This window comes from Trichophyton benhamiae, assembly GCF_000151125.1.
Source record: "Trichophyton benhamiae CBS 112371 chromosome Unknown contig01206.0, whole genome shotgun sequence".
Taxonomy (NCBI): domain Eukaryota; kingdom Fungi; phylum Ascomycota; class Eurotiomycetes; order Onygenales; family Arthrodermataceae; genus Trichophyton; species Trichophyton benhamiae.
The window spans coordinates 220391-246326 of record NW_003315084.1 but is presented as its reverse complement, the minus strand read 5'-3'; the positions used below and the strand labels follow the sequence as shown (position 1 = coordinate 246326).

At 51.6% G+C, this 25936-nt stretch overlaps 9 protein-coding genes across 9 annotated transcripts; 4 read left to right on the top strand and 5 right to left on the bottom strand.

Moving 5' to 3' along the window:
• Positions 1–1178: 1178 nt before the first annotated feature.
• On the bottom strand, positions 1179–2966 carry ARB_02788 (MFS multidrug transporter, putative; the record flags this gene model as incomplete). The annotated part of the gene is made up of 1 exon (XM_003011010.1): positions 1179–2966. The coding sequence occupies one exon, from the start codon at positions 2964–2966 to the stop codon at positions 1179–1181; it is 1788 nt and encodes a 595-aa protein (XP_003011056.1).
• A 538-nt stretch (positions 2967–3504) lies between these two features.
• On the bottom strand, positions 3505–6276 carry ARB_02787 (uncharacterized protein; the record flags this gene model as incomplete). The annotated part of the gene is made up of 3 exons (XM_003011009.1): positions 3505–3740; positions 3936–6122; positions 6255–6276. 3 exons carry the CDS (start codon positions 6274–6276, stop codon positions 3505–3507), a joined length of 2445 nt encoding a protein of 814 aa, XP_003011055.1.
• A 771-nt stretch (positions 6277–7047) lies between these two features.
• On the bottom strand, positions 7048–8563 carry ARB_02786 (proline oxidase Put1, putative; the record flags this gene model as incomplete). The annotated part of the gene is made up of 2 exons (XM_003011008.1): positions 7048–7591; positions 7650–8563. 2 exons carry the CDS (start codon positions 8561–8563, stop codon positions 7048–7050), a joined length of 1458 nt encoding a protein of 485 aa, XP_003011054.1.
• Positions 8564–10442: 1879 nt separating this feature from the next.
• ARB_02785 (uncharacterized protein) lies at positions 10443–12710 on the bottom strand (the record flags this gene model as incomplete). Its single annotated transcript, XM_003011007.1, has 4 exons — positions 10443–11936; positions 11997–12056; positions 12155–12545; positions 12685–12710. 4 exons carry the CDS (start codon positions 12708–12710, stop codon positions 10443–10445), a joined length of 1971 nt encoding a protein of 656 aa, XP_003011053.1.
• Positions 12711–12887: 177 nt separating this feature from the next.
• On the top strand, positions 12888–14003 carry ARB_02784 (proline utilization protein PrnX, putative; the record flags this gene model as incomplete). Its single annotated transcript, XM_003011006.1, has 1 exon — positions 12888–14003. The coding sequence occupies one exon, from the start codon at positions 12888–12890 to the stop codon at positions 14001–14003; it is 1116 nt and encodes a 371-aa protein (XP_003011052.1).
• Positions 14004–14903: 900 nt separating this feature from the next.
• Positions 14904–17833, top strand: ARB_02783 (uncharacterized protein; the record flags this gene model as incomplete). The annotated part of the gene is made up of 6 exons (XM_003011005.1): positions 14904–14951; positions 15097–15129; positions 15189–16500; positions 16585–16818; positions 16897–17201; positions 17264–17833. 6 exons carry the CDS (start codon positions 14904–14906, stop codon positions 17831–17833), a joined length of 2502 nt encoding a protein of 833 aa, XP_003011051.1.
• A 2437-nt stretch (positions 17834–20270) lies between these two features.
• Positions 20271–21683, top strand: ARB_02782 (uncharacterized protein; the record flags this gene model as incomplete). Its single annotated transcript, XM_003011004.1, has 3 exons — positions 20271–20290; positions 20325–20713; positions 20806–21683. 3 exons carry the CDS (start codon positions 20271–20273, stop codon positions 21681–21683), a joined length of 1287 nt encoding a protein of 428 aa, XP_003011050.1.
• A 527-nt stretch (positions 21684–22210) lies between these two features.
• ARB_02781 (uncharacterized protein) lies at positions 22211–23431 on the bottom strand (the record flags this gene model as incomplete). Its single annotated transcript, XM_003011003.1, has 1 exon — positions 22211–23431. The coding sequence occupies one exon, from the start codon at positions 23429–23431 to the stop codon at positions 22211–22213; it is 1221 nt and encodes a 406-aa protein (XP_003011049.1).
• Positions 23432–24796: 1365 nt separating this feature from the next.
• ARB_02780 (uncharacterized protein) lies at positions 24797–25594 on the top strand (the record flags this gene model as incomplete). Its single annotated transcript, XM_003011002.1, has 1 exon — positions 24797–25594. The coding sequence occupies one exon, from the start codon at positions 24797–24799 to the stop codon at positions 25592–25594; it is 798 nt and encodes a 265-aa protein (XP_003011048.1).
• Positions 25595–25936: the final 342 nt, after the last annotated feature.

Here is a 25936-nt window from a genome sequence, read left to right as displayed (position 1 = left end):
CTACTGAACGGGGAGACCTGGACGCGGATGTACTTTGGAGAATCCGCGTCCTAAAGTACCAAATCTATCCCGACTCCAGTAACTTCCTACGTGAGAATATAAATGCTATTCTGAACGCGTATCGTCAGGGACAGCTGAAGCTAGACTATGATCAAGTTACTGTGTGGTTTGCAGGTAGGCTAGTTTATGGGCCTGTTCCGCGGAAAAATTTTGACCTCGGGGCAATGGTAATGGAAAAGGGGCGCGGCTTTTATGAGAAGTATGGCCCAGGCACCCTATGGGCTGAACCGGTAGCTATCCGAACCCTTGAATTTCTATTTTGATATTTTATTGATAATTTATCAACTTGCTGAGATATGAGCCTTTAGAACATACCGGTTACCCAAAAAATGATACGTGCAAGACTTCCTCCTCAAAACGAGTTTCATCACCACATGGTTTGTTAAGCATCACTACATCACTTTCTGGCTTGGCTGGTATTCTTATCCAATAGCTATTATTAGTTCAGTGTCAAAGTCAGGGGGATTGGACTCGCCCATGAAATTACAGTTGACAATGTTCTTGACGATACAGGCTCATCTTACTTTGAGCTATTTGGTAGAGATCTCACTTGTCTCCAACTACCTCCAGATTATCCAAACTTGTTAGGTACTGCCATAATGGATACTGCCAATGGTAGAGTAGAGCGGAGAATACTGAATGTAGAAGTGCAACTTCTAATAGATGGGGTCCCTTTCGGGCAGTTTGTACAAACCACCAGCTTTCTTACTCCAAGAAGCCCGGCAGGCTCCAGTCACTGCTCTGGGATGTTTCTTCGCTCCTTGTTTTTTACCGCCACCTGCCCGGATGGGCGAGGAATGCTTTATGTTTCAGATAAAAAAACCGGTGTAACAGGCCCTCTTCCTGCAGTCTAAATAACTTGATGGGAAGAATACCGTCTTCTGTACCAATACTTGTGAATTTTGCCCCTGAGGTTTTCGATAGAGTATCTGCTTAATGCTATTAATTCCATACCACATACTTGGTATACAAATGGCTACGCATATTTTCTGACTACAGAACACAATTTTTATACTATCAATGTGTGTATATTTCGCTATTCAATATATTTATGGGGTATAATTAAGAAGAAATTAGTCTATGAGCTTATTTAAATGTAATAACTAATGAAAGACAACTTAACGCGTCTGGGAATTTGTAGTGCTAACGCGGGAAAGACCGGTATTTACACGGTCAATATCGTAGGGGTTCCCTTCATACTCGACGGTTGCTGCTGTACGAGTACGCGTGAGACCAGATCGAGCAGATTGTATTCTGTCCAGCACCTCTCGTGCTTCTAGGCTGTTTCTTCTCGGTATAGGGCCGGTCTCCGATACCTCTAAATCACTCTCAAGGTGCGCTGAGTTTGCCTGCATAAGTTTTTGCATAAATGCATCAGCCTCTCCAGCAAATTTGCAGCGTTTTCGAATGTTTGCGCCGTATATGTAGAACAAGAAAGGAAAGGGAACACACGCCAGTGCCAGGAAGGCGGGAATAGTTGAGGCCCAGTGGATTCCAAGGTTCTGGTACATATATCGGGTAAATAATGGGAACGCTGCGCCAAACAGAGATCGAAGCACAGAATTTGCGGCAAGGACTGAGGCAGCATATATAGTATATGCATCAATGAGATAATTCATTAGACTCAAGAAAACAAGGACCATGCCGAAGCCAAACGGAGCCGATGCTATGATTGATACAATCCAATGTATCTGAGGTCCATTAGTCCAAGCAAACCAGAAGAGCCCGATCGGAATAGCAATTCCCCCAATAATCGCAACTGGCAGCCGTTCTTCAGGAGGTGCGAAGCCATTGTATTCCTTCGAAACTTTTGCATATCTTTTGTTATCTAGAAGGTTGATTACCATGGCGGCGAGGATTCCGCCAAGGACTCCCAAGAATGCAAGCCCTCCGATTCCGGGGCTCCAACCCCTATGTTGCTGATAAACGACTGGAAATGCTGAAAAGAGCATGTAAAGTGTTCCATAGACAATTGCCATATATGTTGACAGCAACAAAACGATAGGTTCGCGGAATAAGAGAATCCAGGGTCGCATGAGTGCAGTCTTGAAAGCTTGTCCAATGGATAATTTCCCTTGTTCAACATCCATTCTGCTCGCGTATACCTTTCCAGTAAGTTTAGACAGTCGCTGAGCCCTCTTGCGAAGAAGCACCGGGGGATAGGTTTCTGGAAGGAAAATAGAACCAATAATCCAGACAACTCCAGAGAATATGGCCAGGAATCCTTCGACCCATCTCCAACCTGCTGACTCTCCAAGAAATCCTCCTATAACTGGACCCAGTACTGGGCCCAAAAAAGGGGCTATGGCGAATATCCCCATGGCCAAGCCACGATGTGAAGCCGGAAACATATCTGCAATTACACCCCCGGCATTAGTCAAAGGGGATGAGCCAAAAGAGCCAGCAAAGAATCGGAGAACAAGCAACGTTGCCATATTAGGGCTACCAGCTGCCCCAGCATTAAAGGCTGTCAAAGCAAGGTAGGTGCCGAAGAATAGCAGCTGGCGGCCAAATAATTCGCTCATAGGAGCCCATATCAGCGGGCCGATTGCAAAACCAAGGACGAATAAGGAGACACCCAATGTGATAACTTCCGCGTCGGCATGAAATTCTTGAGCAATTTCGATGGCTCCTCCGGTATATGCAGACGATATCAAGGCAACGGCAAGCGTAGCTATTGCAACAACGAAGGTGATCGACCACTTTTTAACGGCAGAATAGTTCATCGGGTTTCGAGGGTCGTTTGGAATCCATTGTACAAGATAAGGGTCCGCTTCCGTCCCGGATCCGGGGTAGGGATAATTAATTATCTCTGGTGTGACGGCGCCTGGATCAGTTACTTGTCTCCAGTGAGGAATCTTGGTCGGTATCGACTTCTCTCCCTCTATGGCATTGGCATCAGCCATACCTTCTTATTGTTGCTCAAGTGCAGAGCCGCCTTCCGAGCAGTAGAGAGATAAAGGAGAGCCAACCAGGTAAGAAACTGCCGTTAGATAAGGGTTAGGGTAGAACGGTGTTGCTGTTTGTGTGATTTTAGGGACACATATGATGCCGCAATCTAACTAAGGGGGAAGCAGACGCATTTTAAAGCGATGCGCACGCAATCGATCCTCGTCATCGGGTGAGTCGGGTTGGACGAAAAAAAAAAGTCTGATAGTGCAAGTTGATACAACTGCATAAGTGGATACACAACAAGCTCCTTCGCGCTGATGAAGTTTCTGTTGTCACCTCCTTTGGCAACCCAAGGCGCGGCAAGTCAAAGATATGACGTTAACGAGAGACCCTAGACCTCGGCTGAGTCAAAGAAAAGTGCCGTGACCCGAATACGAGTTCGTATTTTAAGTATCCTGGTTCGCTCGTTTCCGGACGGACGACCTTTGGTCCGAGTATTTGGATTTTTTAACGTTTTATTTGGTCTCACTTCCAGTGCCTCGGCTGTTTCTTCTAGTGAAGCAACGAAGAGAATTCTGCGTTTTGGTCTAAGGTACTTGAGTACTTGACCTGGAAAACCCATCCAGCGGCTAAAAATGATCCCATGCGTGTGTGGGTCGCGATTGGAGGACAAGCCTTGAAACAAATCTGTTCATTGGTTAAATGCTTGCTGGGCTTGTTCTGCTCTGGCGGGCGATAGCTCAGCTCAACAGACCAATTCTCTATTCTCCGTAGAGCTTCTGACAGTCCTAAAGTGAGATAGACTTTTTATTTTGGCAGACGGGAGTAGCCTAAAACTAATATCGTACGATGCTGTGGCCTCCTTTGCTATGACAAGTTAGCTTTCCCGACTATAAAAGGACCCCGTCTAATTTGTTAACTTGTGGCCTCCGAATTTCAAGCTGTGCTAGCCAGTATCACTTTGCCTGATGGCGGCGGCACACCTATCTTCCCCTTATTCTTCCCCTTGGTGTGAACCCTTCGATCATTCGGGTCGAAGCCGCCATTCCCCCACAAGGCCCACTCCTCGGTCTCGCGCATATAGTCTTCAGGAGCAAAGGATTCACCAGTTTGCTTTTCACGTTCTAGGAGCTCAAAGAAGCGCTCATAGTTGATTCTTGTATGCCATTTGCCGTTTACCAGGAAACGCTTGGATGCAAGTAGGACGCAACAGCTATGAGCATGCTCGGCAGATAATCCATATGAAAGGCCACGCCGTTCTAACTCCTCATTCAGTGCGACCACAAACGCAACAATTTCGTGATAAAAAGGAACATTCTGCATCGTTAAGCCCGCATTTGAACTGGAACTCGTTCCACAGTAAGTCACACCTTTTATTTCGATAAAACAAGGCAGACCTTTCTCAACGAGGTCAGCGTAGCCCTCGACCTCATCATCAATGTTAAATCCTTTGACGAGAGTAAGTCGATACACAGTCCTGTGCACATTTCTCTTTTCTCGAAGTATGTCCAGACAACGTTGGAGGCGTTCCCAGAAGTCCCGATGTAAAGGTCGGTCAATTTTGCGGAGGCTTTCACGATTGCTGGCGTCAATGGACACATATAGCTGTGTCACTCTTTGTAGGGCAGCCAATTCATCAGGATGCTGCGCATTGCAGACCAAGAAGCTGGAAATGTGCTCACCGTGTAGAAGCGAGAGCAACTCGTTGATGTGAGGATAGAAAATTGGCTCACCGACTAAGCTCAGGGCGCAATGTCTGATCCTCATGGCTTCTGCGAAACGCTCGGCCCTAACCCCAGGAACACCGCGCAACATCTTGATTTTCTTGTAATGACCCTCCTTGACGCCATTGAAAATCAGCTCGGGAGGATCAACTTTCCAGCGCCACGTGGTTCCGACCGGATTCGTTCCATGTCGCCAACAGAAAATGCATTTGTTACTGCATGAGAGGGAAGGTGTCGATTCCATACAAAGATGCGATTTGATTCCATAGAAAGAGTTTTTGTAGCACGAACCACGCCCTCGTAGAGCTGATTTTGTCCACCGGCAGATTTTGACACCAGAGTGAGATCCAACAATAGTGTACCCTTGTTTCGTCAATGCAGTATACGTTGGAGAAGTTGACGGTACCATCTCCTTGCTGAAAAGCGATGATATCTTGGTGGGAGCATAAGTGGTGAAGTCAATAGGTTCATCATCAAGAAGGTCTTTCGGGTTGAATTTGATATCTTCAAGGTCGGCGACTTGGGAATTTCTGGCTTTCGTTCGTCGTGGGCGGCTGGAGTTGTGGGGCCGCTGATTGTCCCCCTCTGCATCTTCCTCGTCACTTTCTATAGGGTCGCCGCTACCCGGAACACCTTCACCCAGGCCACCACCATTCTCAGATATATCATGGAGCACCGAAACGATCCCGTCACACCACTCTTGCAGAGAGTGGTCTCCGTCAGTCTTCGCGTCCCCAAACCCGAGAGGATAGGCGCGCCGTTTTCCAGTCAGCTTGGCCAGCCACTTATCAACGGCTACCGCCTGGGAACAAAAGCCTTCTTCCACAGTTGGCCATCCTTCTTTATCGCCAAAACCGAAAACACAGTACCCGGTCAGACCGGACAATGGCGAAGTATCAATGCGGAAGTCATTGTGAGTTTCGTCTAGATGGTTGAGAAAGTTATTGATGATGCTGTCAATGTCATAGCTTGGCAGTATTATGCAATACAGATACGACAATCCGGGCTCTGATGTCGGTGGCTTAGGTGCGGTCACAAAGTAGTCGTCGAAATCAATGTAGGATAAATCATGTAATTCAGGTTCCAGAACCTTGCACTGGGCATTCTGCGGTGCTCCTTGTAACTTGGATTTCACGCTCTCGAATGCAGCTCGAGCGCTTTTCTCTGTGGTGCCTGTCAAAGAAGTAAAGAAGAAAATGGGTCGAATGGCAGAGACAACTTGAGCTGTGACATTCGCATCCCCCTTCAACGGCCTCAGACCACGGAGTCTCTTTGGTCCAGGCTTTGTTTCACGTTTTAATGACGTAGACTTTGCCAGCGTTGTATTTTCTGGCTGTGCTGGTTTATCACTAACAATTGTCTTTTGAATAACTTGCTCCGCTCCTTTCGATTGGTTTTCCTGTTTGCGCTGGCTCGAGAATTCGGTTACTGCGAGAAATGTGACAGCTATAATAACTAAGATATATGCCCGATAAGCATGCCATAGTGATAAAGCGACTAGAATCCCAGCGGTTAGCTATCTCGGTGGCTAGCGGGGGAAGGGGAACAATCGCGTGCTTATCATCAGTTATCTCTCACTTTGAAGGAGTATGGCAGCCATGGTTGCTAGTACCAGGTTTTTCTCTTGCCAGACACCGTGCGGGCGGAGAGCACCGCTTGGTAGATCTTGACCTCTTTTTCAACGAGATACGTCGTCTTGTGCGGAAACAGATGGAATAACTATCAGGATACAGTCTTTTGCCTTTCTTTGGTTAATTATTCTTTTTTTTTTTTTTTTTTCCTTCTGAGGCGATCCTGATGCTTACGTCATGTTTGCACTGTTTACATCCGGATTAACTATTTTCTATGCCAAGAACTGAGGGGCCAGAGATCATTCCCTCGGGCGGAGAGGTCAACGTCAAACGTCAAACATACATCGAACATCCATTCCGAATATGAATTAACACTCGATTGAAAGAGAGGTCGTTAAGCTTGGAAATGATTCTGATTAATCTAAGACTTAAAACGTCTATTAAAACATGCGAACCCTTCAGTCTATCGTGCTGCAGAAGGTGATAAACTATGAAAACAATTCCCATGTTTTTTTGCCGTCGTGAAAAGACCCAGATGCTCGCATGCTCCCAGAAGCAACAAGGATATATCGCCACAGAAATGACCCAGAACGCCAAACGGAACGCTGAATAAACATAAAAGACAAGCGAAGACAAAAGTCGAAGTATACAAATGAAAGGGAAAAGGTAAGGGAGCTCAGATGGTCCCCTGGATCGCTTTCCGCGTCCTACACTGGCCGAACGGCGCTGAGTGCATCATCAAGTTAAATCAAAAGAAATAAGGAGACATGACAAATGCGACGATGGTGTCGTCGAGATGATCAGAAGGCAAGTCGGCTTCGGAGTTCCTTCCAAAGGGCAGTCTGACTGGCAGTTGAGCGTTCGATGGCATCTCGGTTCTCTTCTGCGCGACGAAGGAGGTACATGACACACTCCTCGGTGGAGCCCCAGACGACGTACTTGTACACCTGGGCATCCTCATCAACCTCGCTGGTGGACTGGGTGATGCTCATGGAGAGTTCATCGGCCATTCCCATGAGCTGGGAGTAGACGACGTCAGCAAGGGGAAGACCATGGCGGATCTGGTCCTGGCGTAAGGCACGGATCTTGTTAGTGCTCTCCTTGTTGTGACTGGCGAGCACCAAGCTTATCTTGGGAGCTGAGTGGTCTTCGATGTGCTGGGTGGCCAGCATATGAGCGGCTTCATCAAAGGCATTATCGGTCTGCTCCTTGGTATCGAAGATGACATGGCGAGGGTCGGAGTTGATGTATGCGCCTCGCACAAGCTTGACACCGAGGGTGAATCCTTCTTGCTTGGCTCGCTGCAGGTGCATGGCCAGGGTAGCTGGAGAATCCTTGAGGTACCTATACATGGGTTAGCCCTGGTTCTATAAATGCTAAAAGAGACAGGGAAGAAACTCACATCTGATATGTGTTGTAGATGACGGTCTCACCATCCGTGTTGTATCTCTGCATGAGGTCCATGGTCCAGGCATCGATACTCTTCTTCTGGGAGTAGTGCTCGGCATCAACGCAAACTCTGACGTTGTTCTGCTTCGCCTGGACACAAATTTGCTCAAGAGCATCGGCAAGGACAGGGTCGATGTCTGCCCCCTGCTCGAGGAGTTGGACAGCCCCCTGCCCGGCACCAGAGTACTTGATAGCAATGAGATCACCAGAGCTGGAGTACTGGATGGTTTTGAGGGTGCCATCGAGCCACTGGGCGACCTGCTTGCGGTGCAGGGCCTCCATCTCGGCCGGGGTGCCTGTCTGGTCGATATTGTGGTGTGTGTCGACCTCCTTGGCGTAAGAGAGAATGGCACCGCGGTATCCCATGGCCTTGAGCCCTGAGACGGTCTGTCTGACTTCAGCCTCGTTACGGCCGGCACAGAACTGGGCATAGAAGATGTTGTCGAGAAGATAGTTCAGGACCGGATTGCCCGTGATAACTTTGAGGTTCGACTTGAGCAGGCTAGAGGCAATATCCATGAGGAAGGGGCGGGACATAGCAGTCTGGATGGCAATGCTGCGGAGAAGATCCCTGTTTGGCAGTCTATCGAGGGCTCTTTGTGGCTGCTGCTGTGGTATCTGATGCCCAGCGACATCCTCAGCAGCACTACCACCACCGCCAACTACTGGAACGACAGTCTGAGGTACCTCCGCGCCGGCACCCCATGCTGGACGAGGCCCCAGAGACCCCTGATTGTCCGTGGGGATGTGGATGGGCCGGAGCTTCAAAGAGGAAGCATTCTGAGCGGTGTTGGTGATGGGAACACGTCTGATGGCAGACGCTGCTTTGGCGGTGGTGCGAATGTAGGATGGTACACGAGAGGCCATTTCACTATGTGGAGGTTATCTGCAGTGTGGCTGTCTCTTCTGGTAATGAGCTGGTTTGGTCTGAGGAAGAGAGAAGAGAAGGAGGAGGAGGAGGAGAAGGGGAGGGAGGGAGGAAATATATAAGTGTGACTTGACGGTGTGCCTGTCCAGGCGGGACGGAGGAGGTAGAGTGTGACGGCGAGACGGAGGAAACGAAGGAAAAGGGCGAAAGGGCGAAGCTGCTGCTATCGGCGGAACGAGATAGAAGAATGTCGTCTTCCGAGAGTCACTAAGCGACCGTTTCCGGGCCTTTCCTGGCACTTCCGCCCTCACATGACCCAACTTCGCCTCCTTCCTCTTAGCTTTTTGTTTTTTCTTCTCCATCTTTCCCCTTTTTGGCGCCAACTTTACTCTTTTTTTTTTTTTTTTTTTTTTTTTTTTTCGGTTCCCTGATTACGGAGTACTTAAAAAAAAAAAAATCCAATTGCGTTTCTCTGGAGTTGCTTCTGCGAGTTTCCTGCTATGTTACCTTGTAGGGCCCGCTGCTGCTGTTCAAGCTTATCTCTTGGCCGGAACGCCAGGTCTTCTGCAACATGACTCCTGAATGGACGGAGGAGGGAATGAAATATTCAAACGGCACACCTCAACAATAAGGCCAGTCAATAATGTGACGGGAGCATCACACAGCCAAGGACCGACCGACTCGATGGTCATTCAACTTTTAGTCACTCCTCTGTACTCCTCACTCTCTTGTGTCTTTCTCCGTGAGGTCACCGGGAGTGCGTTTGCTACTCCGGCAGTGCCGAGGGGAGGGAAACGAACGCGAAGGAGCGGGAAAGCGAGAAGGAAAAACTTGAGCTATCCAGGTGACAAGTGCTGGTGGATAAGAAACAGTCGTGGGTAAGCAAGCAGGCTTCTCCGGAACTCCGTGCATATACTCCGTACTCCATAGCTAAGTAGGAGCTAGCTACTTAGTAAGGGACATCGAGGCGAGAAGCGTGTCTAAGCATGAATAATGAAAATCATAATAATGCGAGTGGACTATCTATCCAAGAGTGGCTGGCTGGGCCCTCCTAGTCAAGGGCGAGATAACACCGAGAGACGGCCACGTTGGCACCTGGAAGGGAACTAGGCAGATTCGCGGGGGAGAAAAGCAAGACACAAAGGACACAACCAAGCCCTCTAGCCTACGCTTGGCCCTGCGCGAGGCCTGGACTATTACTCCGTATTATATTTATTATTTATTTCGCCCTCCCCCTCCTTGCTTTTGTTTTCTTTCTTCCTTTCTTTTTTTTTTTTGGTTTTACTTTTTTGTTTGCTGATGCAGCTCTCCCTTGTGTGCGTGGCAGACGGCCGATAGGGCGACAGATGAAAATAAGCGTCGCACGGATCTCGGCATGCAAGATCTGCTCCCACGTCTTATCTCTATTATTAATAATATCGGCACTATCAAGTTGTTCGGCTTTGCGTAACTTTCGTAGTTTAATTGAGATAAGAAAGTTCCAGTAAGCTTTTAACCTTTTGATCTAGCTGTAATCGGCCCATACTAGTACATACATGGTTAGACAGGGAGCTTGGGACAGTGAAGCTGACTGATCCAGCCAATGGGGGAATAAAAAAAGAAAGGACAAAAAACGCCTGGAGAGCTAAAAACAGGAGGGAAAGGGGGCAGGGTTCAAGCCCTAACTGTCACGGAAGCGGATCCTCGGCAGGGGTCACGGGACAGGTCACGGGGTAGGGCAGAGTTTTTTTCTCGTTCCTGCTTATTTTGGGTATTTTTATTGAGGCCTGGACCGCCTTGGCAGGGCTGGCCGATGTCGGGCAAGCAAAATGATAGAGAGCAATGAGAGCAACGGGAGTGTCGAGAGTGACGAGAGTGACGAGAGGGAAAGGAGTCTACTTATTTGTTGCTGGGATACTCGACCTCTGAACAGCCGAGGAAGTCTTCCTTGATGGAGCGGATGTTGACGAAGCGGGTGAGCAGGTTGGCGCTGCCGGCCTTGTCGTTGGTGCCGCTCGCCCGGGCGCCGCCAAAGGCCTGTTGCCCGACCACGGCGCCGGTGCTCTTGACGTTGAGATAGAAGTTACCGGCCGAGTGGCGCAGCGCGTCTTCAGCCAATCGGAGTACGTTGCGGTCCTGTGCAAACACCGCGCCTGTCAGTCCGTAATCAGTCGTTCGGTCGATCAGGCTGCACATCTCTCTAAACGCGCTCTCGCCAGCAGCGTCATCGTAGACGTACACGGCCAGCACGGGGCCAAAGAACTCTTTCTTCATCAGCTCGTGCTCGGCGTCGCTGACCTGCAGCACGGTTGGCTGCACATAATATCCCTGCTTCTTGTCGTGGTTGCCGCCAGCCAGCAGCTTAACGCCGGAGTCCTGTTTAGCCGCATCGATGACGCCGGCCAGCTTGTCAAAAGAAGCCTCGTGGATAACGGGGCCAATGAAGTTAGCAAACTCCTCTGGTGGGCCCATCTTCAGCTTCTCAGTCTCGCGGACCAGGATGTCCCGGAATTCAGTCCAGCGGCTCTGCGGCACATAGACGCGAGAGGTGGCACTACACTTTTGTCCCTGGAACTCAAACGCGCCCCGGACGGTGTTGATAGCGGCACTATGGATATCGGCAGAGCTATGGATAAGGTGGAAGTTCTTGCCGCCGGTCTCACCCACGACGCGAGGGTAGCTGCGGTAGGTGCCTGCAGCGATTCCCTGGCCAATTTTACCATATAGCTCGCGGAAGACAGCAGTACTACCGGTGTAGTGTAGGCCGGCAAAGTCGCGGTGGGCAAGAGCGACCTTGGTTACCATCTGGGCATCTCCGGGCACAAACTGGATCACATCCTTGGGCAGACCGGCCTCGAGCAGGATCTTATGCGTCAGATAATTGGCGTAGACGGCATGCGGGCTGGGCTTCCATAGGACAACATTGCCCATCAGTGCAGGTGCTCCAGCCAGGTTACCTCCGATGGCAGTGAAGTTGAAGGGTGAAATTGCATAGACAAACCCTTCGAGGGGGCGGTACTCGCTTCGGTTCCACACACCTGGTGCATGGTGCTCTGGCTGCTGAGCATACAGCTCCTCGGCATACTGTACGTTGAAACGGAGGAAGTCGGCCAACTCTGCAGCGGCGTCGATCTCGGCTTGCCATGCATTCTTGCCCTGGCCCAACATGGTGGCTGCCATGATCTCGTAGCGGTATTTCCCCGCCACCAGGTCAGCGGCCTTGAGGAAGACGGAAGCTCGGTCAGCGAAGGGAAGGCTCTCCCAAGCTGGTTTGGCCTTGAGTGCATCCTCGATCATGCGCGAGACGTCCGCCTCAGTGGCATTGAAGTATTTGGCGACAGTTTCAGCGTGGGCGGAGGGGTTGCGCTGGACATCGGCGGTGGCAGAAGAGGACTGTCCATCCAGTTGTTAGCCCAGGTGACCGTTTCCAGCGTTAAAGAGCGTTTCACTTACATCTTTGAAGTGGTAGGGAACCTGGACGGGGAGAGAGGCCTTGAGCGACTCCAGGGCTGCCTGCAGCCCCCGTCTCTGCTCCGAACCTCGGGCGTAGTGATGCTAATAATCAGCGTCCATTGGGTCAGCTTCATCAGCTCACACAAAAACAAGCTCACATCCCCCAGATCAATTGGGTTCTTACATTGGGTTCGTTGGCGATGGTGGGTGCCCTGAAGCTGGACAGAGCTCTGTATCGGATGGCGTTGCCGGCCAACGGCTGACGGGCCAGGCCCAGACGAGCCGAGCGGGAGAGCAGCGATGAAGACATGGTCAGAAGGCAGCTTAGCTCTTTGTTCCTCGTTTGACGTCTCCTGTATCCTGTATGAGAGGTTGTTTGAAGCTGGCTTGGGACAGATAGAGGCGAGGTAACAGGAAAGCTGTGAGATGGAGAGAGAGAAGACACCAGGGCAGGACAGGAGAAAAAGCTCTGCCTCTCGGGCTCCAATGCTTTTGCTTCCAATCTGGCCTGCGAACGAGGCGGCGACGCCAAGAACCTTCTTTTTGCTTCTTTTCAGGTTCGTTTTCTTGGGTCGGGGCAGGAAAGCCGCTGCTAACGTCGGAAGGCCGCGGGACTTGGGAGGAAAAGTCGGAAGTGGAGCGGAAGCTGTTGAAGCTGACTCAGCAGAGTTCCGAGGAAGTTAATTACCTAAGGAAGGAATAAAATAAATACATAATAATAGCGATGGATGATATAAGTAGATGTCGTTATTATTATTATTATTATGATTACGGAGTAAACTACGGAGGACAGACATCCAACAGAAGTTTCCGTTCAACGAAGCGCTGTTTTTACGGTAGGAGAAGACTTGGGCCGGAAAAGTGAGGATACAAAGTGACCAGCTAAGGACGATGCTGGTTCTACGAGAGTCAGACGTGGCGCCGATGCTGCAGCAGCTGACGCTGGAGGAGTGTCACCGTCTGCTGCAGGCACTCTGGCGCAGTCTGGCAGCATACTCGGCCAGCAACGCGGCGGCCAGTGGTGGCAGCGAGGCCGGAAGCGTCCACCAGCCAATGCGGGAGTCGATACGGACGGCAGATGGCAGCACGACGCTGTTCATGCCAGCGTCTGACACGACGACAACGACGGGCATCAAAGTGGTCACTCTGCCTGGCGCCGGAGGACCCCCCGCAGGAGCCATCGCCCTGTTCTCCCCCAAGAGCGGGCAGCTGGAGGGCATCCTCAACGCCGAGATGATCACCGCGTTTCGCACTGCACTCGCTTCCATGATCCCGTTTCATCTTTTCCAGCTGCCCCAGACCCAAGGTCAGGACGGGCGGGGAAATAGGCTGCTCGTTTTTGGCGCCGGCAAGCAGGCGGAGTGGCATATCCGTCTGGGACTGCTGCTTGCTCCCAGCATTGCCTCCGTCACCGTTGTCAACAGAGGCCGTGGGGGGCTCGACAGGCTGCGAGCCAGTCTGGGAGACGTTGCTGCTGCCCGTTCAGACGTTTCTTTTGTCTATATCTCCCGGGAAGAAGAAGAAGAAGAAGAAGCAAAGTACGAGGGCCGGCTACGTGCTGCCGTCTCAGAAGCCGATGCCATTTTCTGCTGTACTCCATCCACCGAGCCGCTCTTCCCTTACTCTTATCTCCTTCGTCAGCACGCCGGCGGCGAAGGAGAGGACTCTCAGGAGAGGAAGAGACGGTTCGTCTCCATGATAGGCTCGTTCCGCCCGCACATGCATGAAGTTGACACGGACACGTTGCTCTCGGGCCAGACGCTCCTCGTTGACTCCAGGCAAGCCTGTCTCGCTGAGGCAGGCGAACTGATCACTGCAGGGGTGCGGCCTGAGCAGCTTACCGAGATTGGCGAGCTCTCCCCTGCCTCCTCCCTCTTTGCTTCTTCATCCTCCTCGAACGTTGTTTTCAAGTGTGTCGGCATGGGGATCATGGATCTCGCGGTTGGGAGGGAGCTTCTGTGCCTCGCCAGTGAGAGGGGGATTGGCGTCCCCATCCAAGGCTTCTAATTATGCACCCATGCATGCAAAATTCGACACCTATCATGATCCTCATATGCGGCCCTGTGCCCTGTTTTCATTCCTGTTTATACTCCGTAGAGTTGCGTGTATCTGACCTAGATTCCTCGTATATGCAACTGTCTCCATATTCTTCCCGTATTCTCCGTTCTCCGTAAGCTCCGAAGTTCCCCATCGCAGCAGCCAGTCACCAGTCAACGGCATCCTCTGGCCTAACAAGCATCAGCCGACCTTCATTCTTCGTTTTTTTAGTCTGTTTAGTTCGCTTGTTCGCTTCTCGGGTTTGAGAGATCCAAAGGGGAAAAAAGGCCTCCCCCCCTCCCCCCCAATATCCCCTGCATCCCATGCTTATATCTGCAACGCAATGGAATACCGGTGTCCTCGCTACCTCGCCTGCCCCTTCGTCACCCTCACAAAGCCTTGTATCTGCTACATTCACCGAACTACCCCAGCGCCATCCTCATCGCCGCTGTCGCCCTAGCTCTTTTCTTTTCCTTTCTGACCCATCCGGGGGCTCCAGAGGTCCCTACTCTACATACATAAGTACTGTATATAACTAGTCGACAGCCAGCTTATGTAAGAGTCGTGCTTAATACGCATCACCTGACCACTGCTGGACTGGGAACGTCGGCCTTGGCGCGCTTTTCCGCCCAAAAGAGCGAGGAAGCGGAAGCAAAAACGACAAACGCCTTTATCGCTTTCATATCGGTCGACCTCAACGGCTTCATTCGTCGCTCTTCTGCATTCTTCCATCGCATTCGCTCGTGGCTTATCTCTCTTAGCCTTCGCCAGCGTCAGGATACGCTCTGCCTGTTGCTTGGGACAGCCCTCCCTTAACCGTACGGCCCGCCCAAAAAGCCCGCCCATGATACTGTGGGCGGGAGTTCTGCCATGTCCACCGCTGCTCCCACCGGAAAAGTCCACAAGCGAGCATACCAGGTACACCCCCGTGATTGATACACATTCCCTCTGTCTGCATTCGACGCCAAACAGAATAAAAATAAAATAAAATAAAATAACCGTATCTGACTCTTTGACCAGGCCTGTATTCCGTGTCGAGAGCGGAGGGTGCGTTGCGACCTAGGTTCCGTCGATCAACCACACCAAGGCCCCTGCGGTAGGTGTCGGCGGGAACGCAAGATATGTCACTTCTCTGCTACGCGAGGGCGCAAGAAGACTGCTCCCACTCCCACTCCTGCACCCTCTGGCCCCGGTGATTCCATTGCCGGCACTTCGGTGGCCGCCACCCCCGGCATCACTACAACTTCTACTACCGCAGGCATTACCCCTACCCGGCCATGGGAGGAGTCAACAATAGCCATTGCAGGCACCCCAGCGTCGCTCCCAGGGCTCGTCACGCAGGCTGGTGAAAGTTCGGTCAGCCCCATTGCTGTCCCTCCAGCCATCAAACGCGAACATTCCCTCCAACATGTCCTTGCACACGATACCCCGCGTCCCTCCACCCGCGGCGATAAAACGGCCGAAAAGCTACTTAGAGACGCCGCCTACACTTCACACGATGCGTTGAATTTACTCTTCGAAGCCGGTAGACATAGTGAGCGGGTCTCCAGGCCGGACCATCACCATCACAACAATCATACCGCTGGAGCTGCCTCCCAAAGGCTGGGCCCGACACCCACCCGCGAGCTCAGACCATCTGCCGCCCCGAGCCTTCATGATAACACTCCCGACTTCCATCCTTGGTCAAACCTGCGTTTCGTCCGCACCGGCCTGATCACCGCCGAAGAAGCCTTTGATCTCGTAAATTACTTTCATACATACCTTGCTCCATTTACTCCAATCGCTTCCTCCTCCTTCCAGGATCCCTCTATGCATGCCGAACTGCTCGAAGAGGAGCCCATTCTCGCCATGACAATCCTCATGCTAGCCTCGCGATACATGAAATTATCAGGACCCGGGTCAATCTCTAGATCTTACATGGTTCATGAACGACTCTGGCAACATCTCCAAGGGATGATCTCCCGCATGATCTTTGGCCAAGAGCAGTTCACCGGTGGCACGCACAATCACGATGCCCCTCCAGAGGCTTCAAACCTTTCTACGCACGAATATCCCCTAGCTGGCTCAAACTTTGGTAGCCTCAGGACACTTGGTAGCTGTGAAGCCCTGCTTTTGCTGTCCGAGTGGCATCCACGGTCTTTACATGTGCCGGCTGGAGATGATGGGGACAGCATCGTCGTGAAAGATGATGTTCGAAGAACAATTGCAAGCACAGCTGGTATAGGCGGCAGAATACGTATCGACTGGCTGGAACCCGTCTGGAGATCCGATCGGATGTGTTGGTCCATGCTCGGGAATGCTCTTGCTTTGGCTGTTGAGCTGGGCATATTTGACGAATACGACAACACCACTATAGGAGCTCGTGAGTCCCGGAGAGACATCTGGAGTAATCCTTCATCCAGCCAGCGAGCATACCTTGTCCAACATTTACTCTGGGTCTATCTTACACAGACTTCAGGCCGACTTGGTAGGAATTTTTTTTTTTTCCCCTTTAATCCTAATTCGTTCTTTTGACCCCATCCGGAAACAAAGCGACTGATATGTCCTCTAGGATGGAAAAACTTGACGTCTGTCTCAGTGTCACATCACGATACCAGTATAAAACATGGTGACACAATTCGCTGTTGGGTGGGCGTCGCTTCATTAATGAAAAGGGGCAATGAGCTGTTGTTTCCGTCACGCGAGAGGACTCGGGAGATCGTCAAGACTGGCGAATATTTAGCTGTCCTTCGTGTCCTTAATCCACTCCTCCGCGAATGGCAGAAAGAGTTTGATCGTGCCAAGTGTAAGTCTTCCGTCTCAAAACTCGGGTGTCTAACTGAAATACAGAGCTAATGGGGCCCTCGTTATCCCCTCGACGCAGTGTCAAGGCAAATGAGATCCATCTTGACAATTGAATTCGGATACGTACGGGTATATATCCATAGCGTTGCCCTGCAGGCTGTCATCGAAAATTACTATCACGTCATGCATGAAGGCGGCACTATGCCGGAAGCTAGCTTGCTCGAACCCTTTGAGGGCAACAGGGAATACTTTATGGAAGTAATCGCATCAGCAAAATCGATACTCCAGACGGTTGTCGAGGATCTGCTTCCGGATAACCATCTGAAGCATGTTCCAATTCGAACCTACTCGAGAATTCTTGCCGGTGCTATGTTTTGTTTAAAGGTTGGTTGGCTCCATGTGAAGTAGTGTTGTGTACCCCTCTCTAAACTGTATGTTGTCGTTAGGCCACGTCTCTTGGCGCCAAAGACTTTGAGACGTCAGGGTCATTAAGCCTCGTTGAACGCACAGCGGATGCGCTATGTACATGTGTGGTGGATGATGTTCACTTGAGCAACCGATTTGGAGAGTTGCTGCATGCTCTGGCCGCAAGTTTGCGGAACAGAGTAGTGCAAATGACGGCAAGTGAACAACCAAGCGGAAGTATTATTCCCAATACTCTGGCTTCCCATCGTCAATATGCTCAATCTTTTGAAGGTGATACAAACAATCAGATGATGGTGTGTGGCCCTGGCTCCTATCATGAATTGTCCATGGGTCGAATGGGACTGGGGGACCACTCTATCGCTGACCCAGAGTATGACAATTGCCAGGCTGGCTCTACATCTGCTACAGCAGCGGGCACGCCTGCTTATTATGCCATGAATCCGGCATCGGGTTTGATTGATCAAGTCCAGAACGATCCGTTGATCAACTTTGCCGGGTTGGGCCCCAATCAACTTGGTTGGTCCGGTGGGCAGGACTTTTTCGATATGCTCGGTCCTCTATTGGACGTACAGTACGAGCAGTATAAATGATAAATTTCCTGCCCACAACACTTTTTTTCGCGCACGCTTTCGCGTGAGGGGTGTTCAAATATAGCAAAGGGCCTGGTGTCCCTTATTTTGACATTTCCTCACAGGCGGCGCGTATCGGCGTTGGGGAAGGGAGGTGAACGAACTGGACATGACCAGTCGAACTATCCGCAAGTTTTCAGTCCCAAACATACCCTTCTCTCCACAAAGACAACCAAAAATCAACAAAAAATCAATCAACAACACACACCACATAATATTCTGACACTAGCCACAAGCACACGCGCACACACGCACACACATCATGCACTCAGGGCGAACCGCGACTCGAGCTATATCTAACCACAGACAACTCGCAGCCGGTCTCTGACATGGATGTGTGGGAGAAAGTATGCTAACCTCTGCTTGCAGTTAATTAAATGGAACACGATGTGGTGACAGCCTGCATTTTCAGCCTGCCTTGAAAGCAGCAGTCGCTTGGGCTCTGTCTCCTCCTGACTTCCAGCGCAGAAGCGATAATAAAACACAACAATCAGCGAAAATAGAGGGTACAAAACACGAAAGGAAAACGACAAGACAGAAAGGAAGTTTGTTCCTGGCGTGATGCTCCACTGGTGGGTGTGTCTTGTGACAAGCCAAAATAATAACCCGTTTCCACCTGCTTCGAAGGTCAGCGTACTACCATTGTTCAAGAATATCTAACGTTAAATGTGGCTCTCTACAGTAATATAGGCACACCATTTGTCCGCCGACGAGTTACAGTCCTTCTACCCCATCCACCGGCCATTCCGCAACAACCACGGTGGTTCTCACCTCCATTAACCAGTTCTCATTCAATAATGAAGTATAGCGGACTAGCTAACTCGAGCCGTACGTCTAGATTGTTTCCTTTCCTTTCTTTCTTTCATTTAGATGAATTATCCACTCTCCATGCTGCTAGCCAGCATCGCGAACGGCAGTAAATAGGCGGGACGAGAAGGATAATGATAGGATAGCAGTCGGCCTCCCTCATCATCACGTTATCTTTCAATATTTTTTTTACCATTTTTTATATCCTCGGAGCATATCAGATATTGGGTGATGGCGGCCTGGTGGGAGGACGGCCACCTGCTTCCAAGCTTGTTTGAGCATACTGGCTCTCGGCTTTTCTTTTCTTTTTATTTTATTTATTCATTTCAGCGAGGAGTCAGGCCGGCTTGCTCTTTTTAACTAGAGACTTACAAAGACCTCCTACGTCCTCCCAAGGTCCATCTGCGGTCATGGGAGTCCATCTCTGTGCTCTTTCAGCTCACGGCCGTACGTGCCATGGTATACAGCCCTTAGTCAATCCATTATAGTTAATCAGTTATGGAGGACGGACAAACGCCATCATACAATTCATGCTTATATACTCCGTACTGGTACGGGAACAATGCAGACACCGAGATGATCGGGTATTGCCATCGATACAATACTCGTAGCAGATAAGACTAGCGGAAAACAGGATGCATAAAGCTATTATTGATGGACAAGGTAACTGCTTATCGGAGTCAGTCGCCTGAAAGCATTCAACTACTCCGTATATTTTCAAGATAACTAGTTATCTCCTCTCCCTGCTGAGTTGTCTATCAAACTTGAGCATTCGCGGCAAATCATCCTTAGGTTGTAAGTTATTTCGTTAATCCCCCCTTGAACGCCCCTGACACCGGGGGTTAGTAACTAGTTAACTAATCGGAGCTCTGATAGCTGTCGCTGATCTCTTGTGTACGGCTCTGCCTGTCTGATTGGCCGTGCAAGTGGCCAAAGTAACTTGTTATCTCGCTAAGTTAGCAAAGATCCTGGTCTGTCGCCTGCGAGATCCAAGGTCGTCCAGAAGCCGAGAGGAAATAGCTGAAGAAGACCCAAAAGGCTCATGAGACCCCGTCAAAGTAGGATAGAAGATGGCTTCTTCATTGCTTCTTCCCAGTCTCACCGGCTGAGCCAGCTTCTTTCTATATTATTGTCGGGAAGTGGTCACTCGTTAAGGCCTTGCCATGGAGTGCAATACGAATTGCCTAGCGCCAGCGAGCAAATGGTTTGATCCAATTTATCCCTATCTCAGCTCGATACCAGACTACTCGCTCGACAAGTACCTCTCGCCTCTGCCGCTTGTACAGATACAGCCCATGGGGAACCCTCTGCATGTCGGCATTATTGGCTGCGGCCTCGCGGGGCTCAGATGCGCAGATGTCCTGCTGCAGCGCGGGATAAGAGTCACCATGCTCGAGGCCAGAGATCGAATCGGCGGCCGGGTAAGCATTTCCTAGCCAACCCAGCCCACCAGCCGAGCAAATTGGCAATCAACAGCTCTTGATTCGTGATCTGATGGGGTCGCATAACTGCTATAGGTCTGCCAAAGTAGCCTCGGGAGTGTCTCCGTCGATCTGTTGGTTTGACCCTGCTCTGCTTCCTCTTGGGCCCGATGACCGCGACGGGCTGCGGGTAACCATTATTGCTAACAAGGCACGGCGGACAGCGGCCCCAACTGGATCCATGGCACGAGAAACAACCCCCTCGTCGAGATCAGCGAGCGCTCTGGCACGGTGACAGACTCATGGGAAGGGCTGCAGACGACCTTCGATACAGATGGCAGGCTGCTAGACCCGGCCCAGAGTGCCAAAGTGGCCGACTTTATATGGACGACCATCGACCGGGCTTTCACCCTCAGTCAGAAGGATTGCGCGAACATTCCGGCCAGCAAGAGTCTGCTCGACTTCTTTAGGGACGAGCTCGCGCAGTCCGGGTTCAGCCAGGCAGAGAAGGACGCCTGTCTGGAGTCGGCAAAGATGTGGGGGGCGTACATCGGCTCGCCCATCGAGAGACAGAGCTTGAAGTTCTTCCTCCTCGAGGAGTGCCTTGAAGGGAGTATGTCTAAACACCGTGATGATGGCCCAATGATGACGAGGATGATACATTCTACACACCCGGAGACTGACTCTTTGCCTCTTTTGTGACAGCCAACTTGTTCGTTGCGTCGACATACAAGAAAATTCTCCAGCACGTTGCTCGGCCGGCTCTGGAGGGAGCAGAGATACGTTTCAACGAGACAATCGTTACACTTGAAGGCAAGACTCGTTCCGCAGGGACGGACAGCCGGGTACTTGTCCGCACGTCGGCCGGCAAGGAGTATCATTTCGATGAAGTCGTTGCTACGTTTCCCCTCGGATGGCTGAAGCAGAACAAACAGGCATTCAGCCCTGCCATGCCACAGCGTCTCTCTGAGGCAATCGACCATATCTCCTATGGCCGTCTGGAGAAGATATATGTGAACTTCCCGGCTGCATTCTGGCGGCAAGAGCCAGCTGCGTCCAACAGTATCAACCCAACGTTCCAGTTTTTCTCGCCTAGCTATGTCGAGCACCCCAGTACTCCCTACTGGAACCAGGAGTGCCTCTCTCTGGCTGATCTTCCGGGGAGCTGTGCTCATCCTACCTTGCTCTTCTACACATACGGCACCTGTGCGGAGCATATAGTGTCCAGCATATCTGGCCACCCAGCTGACTCAAAGGAGTATTACAGCATCCTGCACTCCTTTTTACTGCCGTATATCTCTCGACTCCCAGGATACGACGACCAGAACCCGTCATGTAAACCTACTGGTTTCCTGGCTACAGAGTGGCAGACGGATCCCCTTGCGGGAAATGGGAGCTACTCTAACTTCCAGACGGGTCTGACCGATGGCCTGGGTGACATCGAGGCTATGCGGGAAGGCATGGGAATTGACAGGGGTATATGGTTTGCCGGGGAACATACCGCACCGATAGTTGGACTTGGGACTGCTGCTGGAGCCTACTGGAGCGGGGAGGAAGTCGCCAGGAGAATATGTAGCATGTAGCAGCATTCTCTCCGAAACATCTTGAAGCTAGACTTTTTTTTTTTTGGTATATCGTTATATTTGATTGCATTCGAACAACGCTTATAGAAGGCCTGCAACTAATGTACATATAATAACCGTGACTAGTCATCTCCGAGTGCACCTGATGAACGAAAAGATAAGAGAAGGAAAAAGTAGCAGCGGGCATCGGTTCATGTGGTACTCTGAGACATCAGGTAGGGAGGGAGATCGTAAGAGCGTATGATGACTGACAAGAGAGATTCCAGGCAGGCGTGGGTATCAAATTTTTACTTCACTCACGACCGACTCATGCACCAGCCAACGCATACAAGGGACACGGAAAACGCCAGAGAAGCAAACAAATCCCAAAAGGCAGAGGAGATACGCCAGGAAATGAAATAAAAAAAGAAGAAGAAAAGGGCAAAAACAGGGCCATAACGCAGGAGAAAATTTAGGAAACAAAACATAAGACGCGTGAAAGGGAGGGGGAATAGGGTGAACCCAAGGACGAACGCACTGATAGCGCCCTAGTCCTCCCATATAGTCTCAAGGTCAAGATCCTGTCTGCCTTCAGCACCGCAGACACTCCATCGCTTGCGCTTGTCAGCCCAGCCGGATCCAAAACGCGATCCGGGAGAAGGAGAAGATATGTCGACGGCACTGCGTCTCTTGAGATCATGGGGGAATCCGCCTGCCTCGACAGCAGCATCTGCCTTATCAGCGGCAGCTTTCAGCCTGGCGATCTGGTCGGCTTCGATAGCAGCGGCTTCGGCGTCGGGAATGTCAGGGATGGTCTCGAGAGAGGATATGCTGGGGGAGCGAGAGCGGATGCTGGTTGGGGTAGAAGGCATGGAGGAAGCCAGGGAGAGGGAGTACGCCGGATACGGCTCGTTGAATTTGGCGGGCAGGATAAGCGGGGATGGACGGGAAGGAGACGAGGCCGATGAAGGCGTCGAAGCAGTCGTTGCAGAGGATCCAAGTATCCCACCATTTGACATATGGCCATTAGATGTGTAGCCATTGGATGTCTGTCCGGGGACGTGGGTGAGTAAAGGGGAAGAGGGTCGGCGCCTGGATACACGGGGGAGGGTGTTGTGAAGAGCAGGAGACCACGACGGAGAGACCGAACGTCCACTCCCGGGTCGGCTACCACTAGAGCCATAGGCGGTATAGCTGGCCGCGGACTGGCTAGGATGGCTGGTGTATGAAACTGGCGAAGCCTGGAGCTCTGGCTGCTCCAGGATGGGCTCTGAAATGGCGATGCTATGGCTGCTCGGGAGTGGCTGGCTGCCGCTCCCGACACTGTCGAAGGAGGTCCGTAACGGACTGGGACGACGCAAAGGGAGCTCATGGGGAGTGACGCCGACCGCAGACGGTTTGCCAGGGCCGCTCTGTGGGAAGACGTATCTGCCACGAGAGTCGAGCCCTGGGGACGAGTGAGCCCTGGCCATGACCGGCGCACTTGACGGAGCCGCCAGGGACCGAGATCGAACGTGGGCGTGGCCTCTGGGACCCAGTCCGTTTGCAGGAGCATGCAGAGTCGGCGACAGCATCAGAAACGGCTGCTCTTGTCTTTGTTCCTGATCTTGTTCTTGTTCATGTTCGTGTTCCCGTTCCTCTTCCTGTCCTCGTTCTCCTAGTCGGTCGTCCGGTCGTCGTAGCGCCTTAGGCCGTCCGTCGCCGCGTCGACCGGGGTCATCGTGGCCATCCTGCTCGCTCTGCTGGCCGGTCATCGGGTCAGGCGTCATCGTCGACTCTTCCTCTGCCGCCGTCGCCGTCCTGGATAACCACCCAGGCGCTTCCGAGGTGGCCGTTGGGGCTGTCGTTTACCCCAGAGTCATGACACGGCGTTTGTGGGGAGACGCCACTCTCTCCGTCCGTCTCGCTCTCGCTCTCCCCCCTTTCGCCTTTAGTGTCTCTAACGACCGCTCTGGCACTCCGGCAGCCAGTCCGCCGTTACTGTCTCTCTCTCTGTCTCTCTCTCTGTCGCTGTCGCTGTCGCTGTCGCTGCTGTTCGCTTTGCTTTCTGCTTCGTCTCTCTTCCACTCCTGCGCGGTGTTGGTTCCCCTTTTTGGCTTCCGCAAAGAAAAGTCACGCGAAAAAACAAAAAGAGCCTCCTTTGCTGACTAAGACGGCGCCCTTCCATCCATCAGTCACGTTCACGTGATGCCCCTGTAGCCCTGGACCTCATGGATCCACTAGATTGGTAACCTCGGTAACTTAGTTAGTTAACTCGAGTAGTGAGTCAAAGGCTTACGAGAAGACGCTGCGCGATGAATATAGATCTTGATACTTGATAACTAATGGATAGTCCAAGCCAGGTGGGCTGGAGGGAAGCAAGGTACTATGGCTATGCTTTGGTGATGCCCTGATAGACCTGGCTTAGGGGTTAGAGGCCGCGGGATAGGCCTATGTTACGTTCTTGCGAAGTGTTGGCAGCCGTCTTCACCACGGCATCTGGCTTCCATGTCGGCCTTCCACTACTTGACATCGTGCAAGTTACACCTTTTGAGGACGTCGATCTGGCGCTAGTTAGCCTGTCCTACAGAGTTGCAGAGATATAGCTCTTCATTCTAGGGCTTGTGTATTCTAGACGGTTCTCGTCGGTGGGAGCTAACATGTTCTTAAGATGCTAGCCACGCAGGGACAGGCAATGGCCATAGCCAATGGTGTCATAGGATATGCTCTCGCGTACATAAGAGCAGAGGGCTTGGGCTGGCTGGCGGAAGATGCTGCGGACCCGCCTCCAGGGCCGAGATATCAAAGCCACCTAAGGTACGGATAATATAGTTACATCTCTCTGGTATCAATTCGAATGCTGGGGAAGAATTGGCCTGAACAAGCAACTTTTGGCAATCTGAACGTTACCTCAACATCAAGATGAAAGATATGGCTATTAGTATTTGTGCGTTGAAGCCACCGTAGCATATCAGACAACCGCCGACGATGGCCGTTTCATGTAGTTAGTTAGATAACTAGTACTTCGTAGTTACCAAAGGTGACAAAAAAAAAGAGTAACTTATGTCGAGCCAGCAAAACCACCAGGTAACTAGATATTAGTGCTCCCATCGTGCCATATCAGAAATAGTTAGACGGGCGGACACTCGGCGGAGATGGACTTCCAGATCATATCCGACCTCCATCTAGAGACACACCCGGCGTACGACTTTGTCATCGAGCGGACCGCGCCGTATCTCGCCCTGCTGGGTGACATCGGCCACCTCGAGCACGACCAGTTCTTCCCCTTCATCGAGGAGCTGCTCTCTCGCTTCGAGATCGTCTTCCTGCTGTTCGGCAACCATGAGCCGCAGTCCTACACCATGGATGCTGCCCGCCGCAAGGTCATGGCCTTCCAGGACCGGCTCTCCTCTCACTCGTCGCCCTGCCCACCGTCGACGTCGACTGGCCGCTTCGTCTTCCTCTCACAAACCCGCTTTGATGTCTCGGACTCGCTGACGGTGCTTGGGTGCACCTTGTACTCGCATATCCTGCCCGAGCAGGACCAGGCCGTCGCGGCTCGCATGTCAGACTTCAAGATGATCACCGACTGGACGACCAAGACGCACAACCACGCCCACGACGCCGACCTTGCCTGGCTCAACGCCCAGGTCCGCGAGATCGAGCAGCGAGAGCCGCACCGCCGCATCGCCATCTTCTCCCACCATGCCCCCAGCCTCGATCCGCGCGCCGTTGACCCCAAGTACGCCGGCAGCAGCGTCACCTCCGGCTTCGCGACAGAGCTGCGCGACCAGCCCTGCTGGACCAGCTCCGCCGTCACCACCTGGGCGTTCGGCCACACGCACTATAACTGCGACTTCCAGCTCGGCGGAGTGCGTGTCATCGCCAACCAGAAGGGCTACTATGCGTCTCCCAGGGACACATTTGTCCCGGGCCGCATATACTCCTTGTAGCGTCCATGTCAGCCCTTGCTCCTAAATACTTAGATCTCTCTGTTGCTTGGTAGTCATATAGATAGAATTGGAAGAATAGATTTAGTCAAAGAATAGTCAGTTAACTCGCTAACTGGTTAGTTAGAGCCCTTTGTAGTTGACTAACTAACTGCGGCGAGGAATCTGCCGAGGCGCAACTAACTAACTAGTTAGCACTGTCAACATCAACCACTGACTTTCTAGCTATTGCCCAGAAGCACCAGCAACAGCAATAGCAATATCCGTCCTCAGTGGATATCTCTAGATACATATTCTGGATAAACTGGCTCGCCCTTTGAAAAGCTCTACCCGGCTGAAGCCCGT